Genomic DNA, 18,878 nt, shown 5'->3' on the forward strand with positions numbered 1-18,878 from the left:
CTCATCCGTTGTTTCATCCAAGGAAATTAATTTTTTTTTCAAATAAATGATTGATTTTCAAAATATAAAATTTTGTTATTTATTTTATTTTCTCATTAATTGTTTGAAAGATAAATTTCAATAAAGAATTCAGATCTACCAAGACTAAATTTTAGCAAGAATTTCTCATTATATATTAAGATAAATAGATTATCATATATGCTTAATAATTATATCTCTCCTTCTATACATGCATTTGCACGCAATAAATAATAATAATATATATGGATATAAATGCATATAATATAAATAGAAAATACTCTTATGAGGGTAATTTTGAAGATTAACTTATGCTAGTTTATGAACCAGTAAAAATTTAAGCCAAGTTACATGGTTGGAATGCCAGAATTGTGGGTCGGATCATTTAATCTGATCAATAGTAAAATCCAATAAGCGATCTGACAAGGAGTCATGCTGATCCGATTGGATTATCCTCGAGTTCTAAAACATTGGGATGGAAGAAGTAGGTAGGCCCGACCTTTCCAACCATCTCTTTCTTGCTCTAATTAATATATCGTAAACTGTGCATCAAGTATTAATATCCTTGTTTCCGTTGTTACCATGCACATTGGACCTAGCTTGCGACCAAAGATGAACGAGAGCCAGTAGTGCCATCTAACTAGCATTTGATGCATGCAAGTACATGCCATTTTTTGTTCTAGATTCGTTGTTTTCCGGGCGAAGTTAAAGATCAAAGCATGAGCCCATTTGAAAGAGCTTTTGGAAGGGCAAAAAGTACTTTCTGACCCTCCAAAAGTACTTTTGGATGAAAAAAAAAGTGTTTGGTAAAAATTTCGGAAAACTATTTTAACTTTTCCAGAAAGCTAAAAACAGCTTTTTGAAAGAAGCTCCATTTTAGAACTTTCCGAAAAAGTTGTTTTGAGTTTTGTCGGAAAGCTGTTTTTTTGACCAAAATACCTATAATAAAATATAACAATTACATACTTTATCTCTTTATAAACCTAAAAATCTGCTGGAGTCCTAACAAAGAACCCTAACTGTGGATCAGACTCCCTTCCATGCAAAAAAAGATATTCTTGTTTCCTATTATTATTTTATACCTTTATTATTGTATTATACTATAAATATAATATTTTATTACATTATATAATAATATATTAATAAATTATATTAAATCATTTAATATTATGTTATATTTTGTAAAAATTAATTTACGTTAATAATTATAATATTTTATACCTTTATTATTGTATTATACTATAAATATAATATTAGATTACATTATATCATAATACATTGATATGTTATGTTAAATAATTTAATATTATATTAAATTATTATGCTATAGTATACAAGATTATATTATTATATTATAATAATATTATATTACATTACAGTAATATTATACTATATTATATATTTATATATTAATATATGTTATATTTTATTACGCTCTATTGTATAATACTATACAATGTTCTTTATGGTAATTTTGTCATACAAAAATACTTTCTCAGTTTGTTTACCAAACACATGTTAAAGTGCTACAACAGTTTAGAAATATAGTTACCAAACAGCAGGCAACTTTTTATAAAATCTCTACTTAAAAAAGTTCTACTTTCAATAGCTCTATTTCCAAAAGCTCTACTGCCAATAGTTTTCCTAAACGGGCCTTACTCCTTCATTAGTGTTCATACTTTTCGCACAATATGCCATTAAAAAATATTTTTTTATTTTTATTTTAAATAATAATGGAAGCATGTCAGAATACGAGAAAAGAATAAGGGTACCACCACTAGGTTACAGGAATTTTCTCTTCGACAACGTTCATGTCAAGAGAGAGAACAAAAAGGAGCTTGAATTATACAAAAGCATAAGTGGATCGATCATGGTCTGTCTTGAACCTTTGTTGAGCTAAAGTATTGATGTCGAGAGTAACAGCCGAAAATTTATGAAACTAAATTGTTATTGAAACTATCTGTAGCCTAGCTTGAGCGAACACAACTAGGGCACCTACGTGCGATGAAATTGGAGCCATGCGATCAAGCAGGGTAAGATGAAATCAAGTACACAATAGTGCAACCTGTCGATGCTAGTAGAAATAAGATAATTAATAGATAGATATATTTTTATTTATTTTTTATATTTAAAACTCGAAATGAAAAGTACTTCTGACAAGAATTAAAAATCTTAGAATTGAACACTATTCCCCTTATCATCGAGCAAGGCACCTAATTAAGCACATTTAAGTATTAAAATGTTTTAGCCATTTTGCAAAATTAGTGGTTGAAGGTGGAACTATTATGTTTCACTCGTACCATCAAGATAAAGGAGTATTAAACGGCATAGTTACAACAAATATTGGGTGTACCCAAAGATTTCACAACCGCCATCAAATTCAATATTGATGGCCAAAAATAAGAATATCAACTGTTGAATATAATGTAAGAGATGCAGAATGCCTATTTATGAAATCATATGATTTCTAGACCCTAGCCTATGCACCAAGCCAGCATAAAATCCATACACGATATCATTAATCACAACTATGTATTTATGATGGCTTGATGAATAGACCAGGATTATCAATAATATATGTTTTTATACATAAAAATTTTATACTTTCTAAATCACATCCAATAACTTAAGTTTTCATTTCTCGATCATCAACATTTAATTTGCCAGTGGGTCATGAAGCTTTTTTCTTTACACCCTCATATGTTTATAACTAAACCCGTAATAAGTGAATTAATTATTTCAAACAAAAATCTGAAGGTGTGCGATATGGAGTTGTTTTAGGTGAGAAGAACTATAGATTTGTCAAGGAAAATCATAGCACCACAGGCTCAAAAAATAGCAAGTTGGGGTCACTTGATTTGTCAAATCGAACCATGACGAGAGCGTAACATCTATTTATATGAATTACATCTTATGTGTAAATATGGAAACATTATATAGTTCTCACACTATTCAAATTTAAACTCTTCCTATCTACAAAATTGAGATTTTTCATCTTAAATTTGTCCTTGTATCTCTAACTAAAATTATTCGTTGAAATACCATCACCTGGTCGATTTAACTCCTTTTTATATTTTTCTATTTTTTAATCCTCACTGATTTAAAGAAAAAAATGGCTTGAACTTTTTATTACTAAAAATGTGTTTTCTTTGCTTTTATTCGAGACATTTTTCTTCGTATTTTATTCTATCAATTTGAGGTCTACTACTATCCATGATATTCTAGCCTTTCTGACATGGGCTGAAAATGATACAGGAATCTTAACATCCTATGTAATAGTACTAGTAATCATCGTTTCATGCAATATTTTGTTGTATTTGAGGTCTAATGCGAACATCTTTCACTTTTTTTTTCAAAAAAAAAATAGAAGGTTAAAAGAGAAAGCATCCTCCGCATCTGCACCCACTTTTTAAGTTGGGAACAACTAAGAAGAAAAGATGCGGATGTCTACCTGCACTACTGATTGATTCCTGATCATGCCCGCAACCTAGCGGCCGCGTTTGAACCACTTCAAAACAGCGTATTGTCGACGTAACCACTTCCTTTCTTCTTTTTTTTCTTTGCGCGGGGGAGGAGTAATTTAAATATAAAGAGTACAAATGCATTCAATAAAATCAGAAAAATAAAATGCCTTCTTCATCTTCAGCTCATAGAGTATTACCGGAATGATTGATCACGTAAGCGGTCATTCAATCTACAGCTCTATTGACTTCTCGAAAATATGCTTGGCTTGAAATCTCCATCCCGATAGCCAAGATGGTCACGTAACCACTTCCTCAACGGGTCAATTCCATCCCCCCTGGCGCCCGAGCTTATCGGCCGGCATCTCTCTCCCACCAAGCAACCAATAGTCGATGTCCTCCAAGACCGCCCATCATTCCTTCTTCCTTGACTTTTTGTATCTTTTAAGTCATAACCTCGATCTGCGCTCCCCCACTGTCCAACCCGACCGACCGCACCCACCAACCCCTCTTCTCCTTGCCTCAGTCCAAAGCTTCCGCTGCATCTTTTATATCTATTTTTGGTGAAAGCTTCGATCCCTAGCTCGGCCATGGTGCGTCGGTTTCAACGGGAATTACATACGATGACCCGTATATGGATATGCTCTCTCTTATCACTATTTGTATAATTAAATAATAATAAATATATAGAAGCAAGAAATTTGAATAACATCTTTCAACTAATTTACTTAGATGAGATATTTGATTACTGCAGATCTGGTTCATAACGTTTGTGACGTATGGGACATTGCAGTCCAGATTCTTTTATGAGTTTGGATCCTCTAATTCATGAATTTGAATCCTCTATGGTTGCATGTTTTGTATTGTAGATGATTGTACAGTCCTCGATTGCTGCCGCATCATTCATTTATGTGCTCTGCATGTGAAGTACCTGTGTATGACCTATGTAAGCTATAGGATACTATAGTATGGGTTCTTCCGAAGAAATCTTGGATGGTATGGTTGTATGGGTTCTTCTGAGAATTCTTGGATAATATTGTTGTGCTTGATGCATGGACTGTTTTGCGAGTTTAAGTTTTTTATGGTTTGTGTCTAGCACGGCAGATGGCTGTATAGCCCTCGGTCGCTGCTGCATCATCCCATCAGGGAGAAGGATAGCTATTTGGTACCAACTACACTGCTGTGTTTGGCATGCATGCAGTGATGCAATGTGCCGCGTTTGATAGAAATTAGTCTCTGCAATGAAATGATGTGGCAGCAATCAAGCTTTGTATAGGTCTGCAGTGCAAAAATGCACCGCAGAGACTGTCGACTCCTTATATCTGTGCCATTGCTCGCTAAATTTGCGGTTTCTGTCACGCCCCGAGCCCAAAGCGCGGCAGACGCCGCACGCCCGTACGGCAGACCGCACAGGCGTGCAAGACAGCTGATCATATCGAAGCAAATACAAATACTTAAAATTGACATAAATAATTTAATCAAAAAATTTCAAATAACATATGCTGACGTAAGTCAAATACTCTAATCAATCTAACTAAAATGCTCATAACTGATGGAATCATCGGAACATCTAACGCACTCCCCAATCCCGTGTGATCAAGCTTCTGGATATGAAAAACAGAGAAAATAAAATAATGAGCTACACTAGCCTAATAAGCAACAAAATACCCCAAAGTGGGGTTAGAGCATATCAGATCAAAATACAGGATAATGTCTGGAATAAATCATAAATAACATTGTTTTACTGTTTTTAAAACTTATTATCATTTTTCCAAAAACTCTGATACCAGAATTCCAACACAAACAGGCTATGGCCACGTAACCCAGTGGCATAGGTTGCACAAGGTGCCAAATCCACTATTTTTATCCACCGATGGCAGCCGGTATTGCACAAAAGTGCCAAATCTACTATATTTACCCACCAATGGCAGCCTGTGTTGCACAAAAGTGCCAAATCCACTATATTTACCCACCGATGGCAGCCGGTGTTCAGAAACCACCATTCTAATCACCGGTGGCGCGGTGTCGAAACCGGTTTCTCACAGATTATAAGTCGACAGGTCCAACGTATAATCCCCATTGACAGGGCCAGAACAGAACAGAACAGATCGTAGCCATGCTGAGAATGTATATATATATAAATACAGATTTCATAAATTGCCCAGTCATAGTTTACGGATTTTAGAGCATATAACATAATTTTCAAATAAAATTTAACATGCCAGACCCATTTTACTAAATACAAAATATATAATTTAATCTACTAATAATTATTTTAGAAAAATGCACTTTGAAGCATTAAGTTACTTACATCTTCTCGCTTAACTCGTACTTCAGATAAGCAGATTAGGTTCACCTGTTTAAATTTAATTAATCTTTGTGTTAATTTCAGAGCTAAGCAAAATAAAAAATAATACTATTGGACGCAGCCCAACAGGGCCTAGAGTTGGCCCATAATGGGTATGACTTGATAGGACCCACATCGGACACGGCCCAATGGGCCCGCATAGACCCACCCATTAGGGCCCCCAAAGTTGGTCTCTAATGGATTATTTATGCAATAAAATTCATTGCAGGGACTAATACTTAATTACAGGGTACTGTTCTATAATAAAACTTGAGTAAAGGGACTAAATAACATATTTGAGGACCTTTATGTAATACAACTTTCTAAGAGGGATCAAACCTAAATTGCAGAAGACTCTTTTGTGAAATAATATACTATCAAGGGCTTTTCTGCAAAATTTTTCGTTACTGGCCAAATGGGCTCGGGTTCGGGTTCGGGTTTGGATTTCGGATTCGGGTTTTGGATTTCGGGGTTCGGATTTCGGGTTCGGATCTGAACTGGGCTCAAGTTAGGCCCACAAGTGTACTGCCCAACTGGGCCCCAGTTGGGCCTAAAATGGACAGGGCCCAACGGGCCCGATTTGGCCCGTGATGGGCCTCCTCCTTCCCCAAACCCCCACGGACAGGGGAAGAAGGAAAGACGGGAGAGGAAGGGGGCCGGCGGGGTGGTCGGAGGCCATCTCCCGGTCGACGGCCAGCCGACCGCTGCAGCGGCCGACGTCAAAGAAAAACCGAGAGATCTCGATTGTGTCTAGAACAAAGAAAGGGATTGGCTTTGGTTTAGTTAAAATCAGAAGAATAGAGAGAAGGGAGGCTCACTGGCTGGCCATGGAGGCAGTGGAGAGGAGGAATCTCAGCAGAGGAGCGGCTCGATCCGGTGGTCAAGCAGCGGCGGCGGCGGTGCTTACTGAAGATGAAGAAGATCTCAATATAGGAGAGGCTAGCTCGGGTGGTGATGGTGGTTGGCTGAGGCGACTCGCCGGCCACTTGGGAAGCGGAAGCAGAGGAAGGAGAGGGAGAGGAGAGGAAGGAGAGGGAGAGGAGGCGGCTCAGAGGTGATCTAGGAGGAGGGGAAAAGAAAAGGGCTTTATAGACCTACGATAACGGCTCTCCGCCATGTGAATCACAGCGGTTGAGCGAAATCCACGGCCGGATTGGCGGCGGATTAGCTGGAGGAGGGGGTGCCGCGGGATGCCTGCGGCGCCCTCGCCCCGATTGCCCCCGGAGGAGCCGGAGAGGATCGCGTTCGCGATCCTCTGTTCCGGCTCTTCTCGAAAAGAATGGGGCTGAAGTCGGCTTGGGCTGCCGACTTCAGCCCGTATCTCACAGTTTCAACTAGAGATCCTCCGACTTATTTGATCTCTCTCCATACGTGAAACGTGGCTTGCATGCTAGCCCATTAGAGGAATTGTCGGTGAAGCTCTTATTCTTTATTGTCGGCAGCAATGATATTTGCGGGCCAGTTCATTTTGATATTGATTGCTGGATTAGGGTCGCTCTCTTCCAAAATCATTTGCTTGGGCGGGCATATCTTATGCGGGGCGGGTGAACCTTGAGGGAGATTCATCTATAGTTATAGATTGGATCCGATGTGCGGACAGGTATGAAAATGGTCACCCTCTTATTCGTGAGACTCGCAGGCTGGCTATGAAGATAGATGAGTTTCAGGCAATACACGTTTTTCGAGAGACGAATAGGGTAGCAGACTGGGTCTTCTCCTATGTTGCACGGCATTCCGGAAGTTCCGCTGGACATCCACAGTAGAGCTTCCGCTCCATTTGTATTTTTTGATTTCTTCTGATTTGGCAGGATGTACTTACGTTAGATCTATATGAATTGCCATTTTCAACAAAAAAAAAACAAAAAACAAAACAGAACATGAATTTCTTCGACGAACATATCTTGGTAGAAATGTAAACTATGGGAGGAATACATCACAGCAATGTAAATAGTTTTAGCATTTTCTCTTGGTACGATAAACTAGAAGTGACAAATCAAACGAAGTCATTTTGCCAATCATAAGGGTTCATCAGATTCTACTTTATGGCACGATTCTGTCTCTCGATGCAACTGTTCATGAGAGCGTAGGGAATGCTCTCAAGATTCCATTGCAGAGCTCTTGCGCAGTTGCATCTATGTGATAGTTTTCTTGAACAAACGATCTCTTAAAGTAAACAGAAGAAACAAATTAAAGCCTGACAGAGTCAGATCGAGTTTCAACTTAATATTGGAATTGGGTGTAGCGATTGCTTCGAGTTGTCTAAAATTGTTTGAACTCTAGCTTATCCTGTGCGGACATATGTTTCAACTTAATATTTTTTTATGTCTCTTGCCTGTATAAGTATCCAATATTTTTTTATTGCATAGCTAATGCTAGACTAAGCATACACCCGCATGATTTCATGCAGAATACAAGCATTTTTTTTTTTTTTTAAGAAAAAAAAGGTATCTAGTAGGCTAGAGAGAAAATATTAACATGATATATGTTTTGCACAGTCATAATAAAATATTCATCAAAAGCATCATAAACATGCATAGGAGATACATTAGGTATAACTTGAACTCGACCTTAGATGTAACAATCTCCGGATGGCTTCCCAACCAGAAAAGGGATTAAGAAAGTGACCATCAGCTAGTGGATTGGCACGTGCGTGGCTAGCGGACTCGTGGATTTCCTCCACATATTTAGCTCGAGGAAGGTGCATATGTGGTATACTGCCCCTAAAACTCTAGCTGGTATCCCTCATTTTTCGACCTCAACAGCTAGCTATTAGTATTTAGTATGATGTTACTTGGCCTTTGGACGAGCCGGTGGGTTTTAGTAACCCAATTAATCTTGTTAAAAACGGAGAGGACTTGGGTTAATTTCATAGCAACTCAACTTGTCACGGCCCATCGGATGGTTCTAGCCTAGACGGCCGCACAATCTTAAAATTTAACTTTGCAAAGCTTTTTTTTTTTTTTTTTTTGCAAACAGTGTAATTATACAAATTCATCGTTATTTTCCTAATCATACCGGGAAAGGAATTTATCCTTGATCCATAATTATTATGAATTATCCTATTATATAAACATGCACAATATTCATAATCATGCATATTTTTTCAAAATTTTTAATTTTCAAATATTTAAATATTTTTTTAATTATTCCTTCAAAACTAGTAATTATAGATTCTAAACAAATGCATAGCATGCATTATAAAATTCACCAGGTAGAGAAAACTTATTGACCAGATTTACTCAGATTCAAAAATCATTCTAACAGACTAATCACAGCTTCCAGCACATGGCCCGATGTCCAAACTTGTTGCTCTTTTGGAGTTGAAAGCTATGATGAAAAAGGATCTAATACCGTTAGCTTTCAATTATGAGAGAGAAAATAAGATTAAAGTGAAGAGAGAGAAACTTGGTTTGGGTTTATTCAAATGTCTGGTTTATCTAATCCAAATCGACCATTAGGGAATGATTTAAGGATGGTCAGATTGAGGACCCGATCTAAAGAGGTGAGATCAGGGGATGGGTTCCCTTTTTTTTCCTTTTTTTTTTCTCTTTTCTTTTTTTCTTTCTTTTCATAGCAAATTGGAGATGATAAATGGGGTTCCTCATCCTGTTCAAAAGGGAAACAAATAGAAGGGGCGAGGTTGCTTGGTGGTCCAGCGGTGGCTTGAGTTGTAGTGAGGCATCGCGGCCTGTGACGAGGTGGCCACCGTGGTTCAGACACGCACATAGAGGAAATAGAAAAGGAAAAAGGGAAGGGCAACGCCTCTAGCTTCTTTAGGTGGCAACTCCCTTAATCAAGGAAGAAGCAAGAGAGGGGTAGGGACTCACGGGCGAGCGGCAGCTCTCGGTCGATGGTGGTTGATTCCTGTGGATTTTGGCGAGAAGAGAGGTGATGGATCTTAGAACAAGAAAACATAGCACCCAAGAGCTAGAGAGAGAAGGGGTGTTTCGGGCAGTGATGCTCGGTTCCGGCAACACGGTGTTTGCTGGAGATGAGGAAGAAAGGGAGAGGAAGTAGAGAGGGGGTGCAGTGATGGATCATTCAAACGGAAGAAGGGATTTAAAGAGAGTTTTGGGAGGGGGTAAACTCGACTCAATGGCGGATAAGGCCAGTCGTTTCCGGTTGGAATGGCCCCAATGGCTGATGGCTATTCATACCGCCCAAGGAGTTCACGTTGGCTATGCCTTCTTGATCTCATTCCCAATAGTGAAGGATTGGGCAGAGGAATATGGTTTCCTCTTGTCAGATTTTAATTTTTATTGAAATTTTTGAACTGAAGTTGGTTAGGCCTGCCAATTCTTACGTAAACTTTGAGAGCTTCTCCACTGATTTTCACGGTTTGTCTCATATAAATTAATAATTTTTTGTCCACTTTTGATTTTGGTGGTCATTCGACATGCTGTCTGCTTCCAATATTCACTAGAAGATCATTGAAGCATTTTGTCCATATGGTGGCTATCTTTTTAGTACGCTTTCCTTAAACTTTTCCATAGTGGCACGAGAATGTCTTTAATTAGATTGGACTTCTCTAAGATAGAATTCTCATTTGAGAAGAAAATGATGCTCTTCAAATGTTGTGCAATCTTTGATTATGATACCTGCAACATACTAAAGGAGATTAGGAAATTTTAAACATCAATTCATATGCTCATTAAAATAAAACCAGTAGAATGGAGTAAGCTAAATCATTTCTGTTAAAATTTTTCTTTCAAAAAAGTCTATTACATCTATCGAGAAAAATGTTAACAAGATATATGATTCCCACATCGTGGTAATTAAACAATGTTCATCAAAATCAAAATCAATGTTCATGCATGATCCAATTTTTTAATAAATTTGTTTTATTTTTGATTAATTGTGGTCTGCTTCAATTGATGTTGAACCAACACAATTCCCTGGATTGACATTGATTCATGAAGATCTTTTTATTTTTTAGCCTGTGAAAATGAAGAAACTACATAAAAAATTAATTCTTAAATATTATTTTTTAAAAGAAAGAGAACATAATTTTAAAAACCTAGGATCTTATCTAAAAGGGTTAGTTGGAAGGTGTTATTTAGATTTCTAGGCCCTATAAAGTATCCAAAATTTCCTTGATAAATAACCGATATGGGATCAAACATACATTTGTATAAGTTCTCATATACTTCCTTTGGTTTAAACCCCAACATCCTCATGAACTTGGAGATTCAAATTCATTTAAATATAATCATCGACACGATTATGAACATATGCTTAGTTTCAATGGACCTGTATGTCCTCTTGTTTGCTTGAGCTATGGGCTCGATTCATGTTGATAACATCCATAACGACCTAAGATCTTATTCGAAAAAGATAGATAGAAGGAGTTATATAGGTTCTTTAGCATTGTGTAAGCATCCAACATCTCTGCAGCACATAATTTATGTGGGATTAAACACATACTCCTGTTGTTTGAAGACTTGGCATCGTCGCTAGAGTAAGGTTCCACTTTGATGTCTTTTGTAGGCATCTTCGCTTGACTAATTGATGTGGGACTAAACACATACTACTTGGTAGACTTGGATGTAAGCCCGTTTCATTCTGATACCTATTGTAATGATGTAGAACATTATTTAAAAATGTTAGCTTGATAGAAGGTGATATTTGAGTGTCTTGGTTTTGTATAAATACTTAAGATTTTTCTAATGAATAACTGATACTGGACGAAGCATATGCTTGCATGTGTCCTCTCGTATATATTATCAGATAGTATAGAAAGTTTCTACAATTTATAGCATAGCATTAGAGCTGATCATGGGTTGGGCTTAGGCATAGAAAAGATCAAATTTTAAATAGGCCCGACCCAAGGTCTGATTAAAAATGAATAGAATTTAGGCTTAAGGCCCAGCCTATAATCAGTTCTATATAGCATGCATAATTTTAATGCAATTACTAAATTCACCTAGTGAGAACAAGGTTTTCTTGTGAAACAATGGGAAAAGAGGATGGCTATGTACCTATCTAATTGAGTAGGTTTAGATTGATTCATTGGTTGACTCCATCTATTTTGCTAGATAAAGATGCTATTGCCCATCTTTTTAAGTCAGCATACCTTGTTTTTAGACCTAATATATGTGGGAGCTATTACAAAGTCACTATTCACCATCTTTTCTTAGTGAGTTCAGATCTGATGCAATTTTTGGATAGTAGAGTCTTGAATTACTATGGATAGCCATCCCATCATCCATCTCGGAGATGGACTACTCTTATTTATCCTAGAAATATGTCTAGATACTTTTTAACATGAGTGGAGATAGAAGAGAGCCGCTTGTTTGTAAAATGGATGATGTGGTGGCTATCCATGGTTATACCGCACTCTATGGAGCAAAAGTCGCACAGTAAAGGTTAGCAAGTTTGATTAGAATGCTTTGGGGGATTTGTCAGCCAGAAACACTTCAATGTGCGCAAAATGAGGGTATTTGGGTAACTAGAACAAAGTCCACGCAATAGTTTGGCTCACCACCTATCATGATTGCCACCCGCATGCGTCCGGTGGATCCGAGAATAGGTTAACGGCTCTGTTTGTAGACTCATTTGGAAAGCTTATGCTTTGGCGCCTTTTCTGCGCATCGGGGCACAAAGAGGAAAGATCAATCGGTAAAAACATAGGATATTTCATATTACATGGGGTAGAGGTATGACTAGAGTTGGGCCCTGATGCAATTTTCTTATTTAGAGAAAAAAACACATTAACCTGTAAAATCTATCCTATTTCTGTACTGATTCATTTTTGGATTTTTGTATGGATACCCTTCTAAATATCGGATTTTGCGTGAATACCCTTCCAAAAGTGATATTTATATGTATACCCTTTTAAAATACTTGTTTTGCTATTCTACCATTTTTTATTCTTATTTTTGTATATGTACCCATACCATCTAATGCCGTTAAAAAATTAACGGTTTCAAATTAAAATGACTAAAATACCCTTAAAGTGATGTGTTTCAGGTGGGGGCCAAAGCTGCTGAGCACTTATGGGTAGGTGTGCAAATAGAAATTTTTATAAGGGTACACAAACAAATAGTAACTTTACAAGAATATTCATCAATTTTCTATATTTTGAAGGGTATATATGCTAAAAAAAAATTCTAGTAGATGGAAAGAATTTAGATACATTAATTAATATGATAGCCTTTATAATCCTGTATTTATTAGAAAATGCATTTGGTTCTATGATCATAGGCCTATTTCTTTATCATGAATATAACAAAAATATACAATAAGATTTACAAATTGGCTGTATCTGATGGACTCTTCATTGTGAATGCTGTGAGTAGGTCTAGATCTCAGCTATTCTGTCAACTGATTGTGTTGAGCTTCTTTTCTAAATTCAAATTTTATGTTGGATAGTGTGTTAACTTCTATGAATTAGCATATAATATCCAATTCCAAATACTGTCCTATGTGTCTGTTAGAATGGAATGTGAAGCATTCCATAATCAAGGTATATTAGAGTCAGAGGAACAGATGGTGTGAATTATAATTATAATTATTATTATTATTATTATTATTAAAAATTTTTTATTATTATTTTGGTTTAATAGATGTTGCATTGAGCCTGAGTCATCGTTGTTTACTTATTTTCAAGGTAGATATCTAGCTTACAACCACTTGGCACATCTTTTTAATTTTTTGTTGTGCCCTCTTTGATTAGATGTAGAGATGCATCCTGACAATGAAAGATAAAGAGAGATTTGGAAGATTTGAAAGATCGATCGTGTTCATGACTAACTTTTGGAGAGGATAGATTTAGAAGTGAGAAGAATTTTTGTTTATCATTTATTGGATTACAGAACAGGGAGGAAGGAGGAAGGAGATCGCGAGCGAGCTGCATCGCGATCTTGGGCTGATCTCGCTCACCATGGCCCATGGAATCGGGATCACGATCGCGAATGCCCGCGATCTTGTGATCGTGAACGGTCGAACGCCCGCAATCACGATCCCGATATGCGGGGGGCGGGCGGGACGCCGCTGGGGGGGGGGGGTGCAAGGTCGGGGCGGAGGGGAAGCCGGGTGCCAGGGAGGGGGTGCGGGGTAGGGATGGCAATTGGGTCGGGTCGGGCATAAACGGGTCGGATCAGATGTAGGTCGGATCAAAAAATTATACATCTGAATCTGACATGTTTATTAAATAGGTCAGTAATTAAAATCTGAACCCGGCCTGTTTATTAAACAGGTAAGCCGACCCGACCCATTTAACCTATTTAATAAATATGTAATCTGTTTAAACAGTTTAAACAGTCCACCCGACCCATTTAAACAACCCACCTGACCCGTTTAAACAGCCCACCTGTGACCCGACCCCCTCTCTCCTCATCAACCTCCTCGGCTCGTTTGTTCGCTGAATCTGAGGGGACCGAGGTCAAATCCCACGAAAAGTTCAAATCTGAGGGAACGGCCGGAGGGAGACCTTCGGCGGCTCGGTAGCCTGGAGAAGAGAGGGAGAGATTGAGGAGGGAAAGAGCCGTTGGATCTCATCTGGTGATCTCATCTCCCGCTCCCAACCGGTGTAGGAAGAGTAAGGATAATAACATTATTTCAATTTTTAATTTTATTTTTAGTTAATATAAACATAATTTTTTTTAACATCGTTAGAACAACCGTTATATTAGGGATATGTGTATAATAACAGAGTTTTACGAGGGTATACATGCAAATATTAATTTTGAAAGGGTATTCACGTAAAATCTGATATTTAGAAGGGTATCGGTGCAAAAAATCCTTCTTTTTTTAGTATCCATATTTGCATATTAATCCTGCAATCTGCTTTGTTGTCTATACTAGCCCTTCGATAATATTCCTTGACCAAAACATGGTCAAAGATTATTAGAATTGGAAAATGACTAAAAGGTCCCTGGAGGGTTCTGAAGGGATAAGAGATTTGGATTTCCGTTGTTTTTTTTAAATTTTCCATTCGTTCTTTCACCTTAGCCCCCCTAACCGGTAACCACCCGTCGTCCTCTCCACTCCGTAGACAGCCCACGGAGCACTTTATTGACTTTTTGCTTGACTTGAATCGCAGCATGACAGAACCTTAGATTTTGTTGCAAAAGATGAAGTCTGGACCATAAAGGCTTGCGGATGAACAAGAAGAGGAGTTTGTAGAATGTAACGAAGAAAATCCAAAATTTGACTGCATTTTGCCTGCATTTATTAATTAGCAACTGAAGCCCCCTCCATTATTTATTACATGCATAACAAAAACACGGTGTACACAAAATCAGACAGAGGGAGAGAGACATGGACATACAAGGAGAGACGAAGACAGGTGGAGAGGAGTTACAACGGAGTAAAAGCATCTGCATGCCGGGCTTCATGGGCTTCATGGGATTATCATAGGGCTAGAATTTAAGGGTGGCTGCGCCCCCCACCACTCCCATGCCCAGACCCATAGCCGGAGCCATACCCAGACCCAGAGCCGGACCCAGAGCCGCCACCGCCGCCACCACCGCCACCTCCTCCGCCACCTCCACCTCTCCCATATCCTCCACGTGCTCCCCCAGCTCCATGTCCAGAGCCCGACCCGTACCCGCTTCCCGACCCAGAGCCACTGCCGCTTCCACTCCCTCCACCACCTCCACCTCCACCTCCTCCTCCACCACCACCGCCCCCACCACCTCTGCCACCAGCCCCAGATCCTCCTCCTTCACCATAGCCATAGCCGGAACCGGACCCGCCACCTGAGCCGCCACCTCCGCCGCCACCTCCTCCTCCTCCACCACCACCTCCTCCGCCACCAGCCCCAGATCCTCCTCCTGCACCATGTCCAGAGCCGGAACCATAGCCGTAACCGGAACCGCCCCTTGAGCCACCACCTCCGCCACCACCTCCACCACCCCCTCCACCACCACCGCCACCACCGCCCCTAGACGCCAAGGATCGGCCTGCCTCGGAGAGCCCAATGCTGAGCAAGACTATGAAGGCAAGTGCAACAAGCTTAGTCCGAGCCATGTTTGTTGAAGGAGAGATGTCAGGATTCGCTTGTGTGTCGGAGGGAAAGCGAGCATAGGTATATATAGAGAGCAGCATGGGTGGCTCTTAAGGCATGCAAGCTTTATTTACTCCACACGGACATGGTTTCTTAAATGAAACCAGGGAATAGGGAATGGCTATTGGCTACTGGGTAATCTGGACTGACGGTTCCAGGATCTTTAGCCAGCTTTAGGTTGAGAGCTTTAACAAATGACCAACTCATGGGTTTCCTCCATGCATTTAGATCGATCAAGGTGCCACCGCCCATAACCCGTAGTTGGTAGACCTAACTGATAATAATTTAGTACATCATATATACCGTACTTTATATTTCATATTTTGACCTTCGGGAGAGTAGGTGGATTTGAATAGTCTAAAGTATGACCTAACATACCGAACCTGAGCCGTATGAATTAATGTACTGTATCGTACTAATTAAAAACCGATATGTGATACGCTCTCATACTATGCATCCGACATAAAATATAACAACATCCATATGGGACTTGGTTCCCGAGACGGCATAGAGTGTGTTTAGGAATAATTTTTTTGTGGCTCTCCATTGCACTTTCCAACGCATACATGACCGGGCGCGCCTGGCAGCTAGAGAGCGAGATTAACCAAGTTCATCTGGCATTTGGATTCTGAGATAATGAATCACAATACGGGGAGTTGGGAGAAAAGGTTACCTAGTGTCCGACGAGATCGCTGCTGAGTAGACGTGGGGCAAGAATCTTCCAACTATACGATATGTGGAGACGACGAGATGGTCGACCATTTGTTGTTTTAGTGCATGTGGGCGAGGAGATTCTGGTGTCTTTTAGGATTTCCACAAGATGGCTGGAGTATGCGGAACCAATTTTTACAGGTTATTCGGTACTACTCGAGTAGTGCCCAGCAGCGCCCTGTGGCTATTGGAGCTACCTGTATTGCTTACTAGATCTAGTCGGCTAAGAACGCTTAGACCTTAATTTGGTAAGCGTAGCTTGTCTCTGAGGTTTGCGGTGAAACGGGCATGGGTACAGGTAGCGGAGTGTATTCATGGTACTTATTCAGATGGACCTTTGACAGTTCGGGACACCTGAGGCTCCTTTTCAGCTCAGATAGCGCATCATACGGTATTCTTCACCTGGGAGCCTCCACCCTCGAACTTTCTCAAGGTCAATTTCGATGGGTCGGTAGTAGATGGAGGGCATCGAGGAGGCGCAGAATTTGTCATCAGGGACCTGGCCAGGTTCGAGGGTGGTGGCGGCTGGTGTTTGTCAGATAGCTGATACCTCGGTTTCTAGTGCTGAGTTGCAAGTTGCATTAGCGGGTCTTCAATTTACGTGACAGGTCTTCTATCATTTTGGAGGGTGACTCGGCTACAGTGATAGGTTGGATACAGGGAAGCCCGAGCTTGATGGGGGGCCACCCTCTGATTAGAGATATCTAGGTAATTGGGAGGGAGGCCAACGGGGCCGCGGATTGGGTAGCAGCTTATGTGGCTAACCATTCGAGTAGTACTCTATGGACCTGAAAGGGGAAGCTGCCCAGGGCATCGGCGATGTTTTGTTTTCAGAATTTATTGGGTGTATTCGTACTCGTGCAGTATAATGCACCCACTCTAGCGCAAAAAAAAGAAAAAAAAGAAAAAAAAAAGGAAAAGAAAAAAAGGTTGCCTAGTGTTGAGTTCAAACAGGATTACCGGGCCCAAAATTTCTATTAAAAGATAGGCTTCTCACTATGGAGCCCCACGGATCATTCTTCCCAATGAAACAAGAACTTTTCGTACTGTTGTTTCCAGTGGTCCAGTGGACGATGGAACAGTTCAATTACTATCAGCTTCGAATCATGCTGCTACAAGATCCACTGCAGCTTGTTTTGTAAATAGTCATTAGCCTCCTTGTGCACTTTCGTAATCTTTTCCATGTTGGCGGCTGCACTGTTTTCAATTTCATTTTTCAAAGATAGTATCTAATTTTTAAAAGAGAAAACCACCGTGTGTAAAAGCTAATAAAGATATTTTGGGCCATTTTACAACGCCGAGAGCTATATCGGCTGGATATTCAGAACATAATTTTAATGTTAGCGACCACCGAAAGTAAGGAGAAAATTTGAAATTGCATCGATCTAGGATTGACCCCGAGCCTCAAATCAATGCACGCTTACAGTAAAATAATTTAGCCAAAGATAATGGAGTATTAGCACCTAACTCTTGTTGATAACTGATACGTGTAACCAGGGCATGACTGGGTTAAGAGATTGGATTCAAGTGGGCCAACATTAATCTACGGTTGAGCGAGGGCGAAATCAAGGCAAGATTTAGATCACATTTTGCTATGGCATGGTTCTAGTATGTAAGTATAAGATGAGTCTCCAACAATGATTCAACTAATCTAATCTCAAAATAAAATGTGGTTTTAACTAAGTTTTTTATGCTCAAGAGAAAAAATGGAAAAGAATTTTCTAATTAGAAAGGATGTTTCTTGTCTAAGGTTTGTGTTGAATGTGTAAGTTTAAGCTGGCACATTTTGTGAAGCAATTGGAATTCAATTATATTATGAGTTATGCTGTTTCAATCAAAACACCGGCATCTTAAAAAAAATGATGAAGGTACGATAGCCTATCTGCCTATTTTTCAGAACAAGTTTTATCTTAGTTGATTGGCAATTCTCCTCCCTTAGGAGAAGTCTAGGTTTTGAATCCTTGTAGTCACATTCCTTTATCATTTCTTGGTACAAAGATATATTATACATTTAGGAGTTAGAAAGTATATCCAAACTTGTGATAATTTCATAGCAAAATCATTATGAAATTTCTTTACTTATTCTAATAATCTTGAACAAACGATCTCTTAAAGTAAACAGAAGAAACAAATTAAAGCCTGACAGAGTCAGATCGGGTTTCAACTTAAGATTGGAATCGGGTGTAGCGATTGCTTTGAGTTGTCTAAAATTGTTTGAACTCTAGTTTACTCTGTGCGGACATAAGTTTCAACTTAATATTTTTTTATGTTAGCTGATGTTAGATTAAGCATGCACCCGCATGGATTCTCAGAGGTAAGGTCGAGCACTAAA

General features: G+C 39.2%; 1 protein-coding gene across 1 annotated transcript; it reads right to left on the reverse strand.

Annotated features, from left to right (window-relative positions):
* Positions 1-14,995: 14,995 nt before the first annotated feature.
* Positions 14,996-15,798, reverse strand: LOC120109903 (uncharacterized). The gene has a single exon (XM_039123537.3). It carries the CDS (start codon positions 15,796-15,798, stop codon positions 15,196-15,198), a length of 603 nt encoding a protein of 200 aa, XP_038979465.3. The 3' UTR covers positions 14,996-15,195.
* Between the last annotated feature and the right edge of the window lie 3,080 nt (positions 15,799-18,878).

Source organism: Phoenix dactylifera, chromosome 3 (assembly GCF_051530095.1).
Source record: "Phoenix dactylifera cultivar Ajwa chromosome 3, Ajwa_hap1_PhDact_Kaust_v1.1, whole genome shotgun sequence".
NCBI lineage: Eukaryota > Viridiplantae > Streptophyta > Magnoliopsida > Arecales > Arecaceae > Phoenix > Phoenix dactylifera.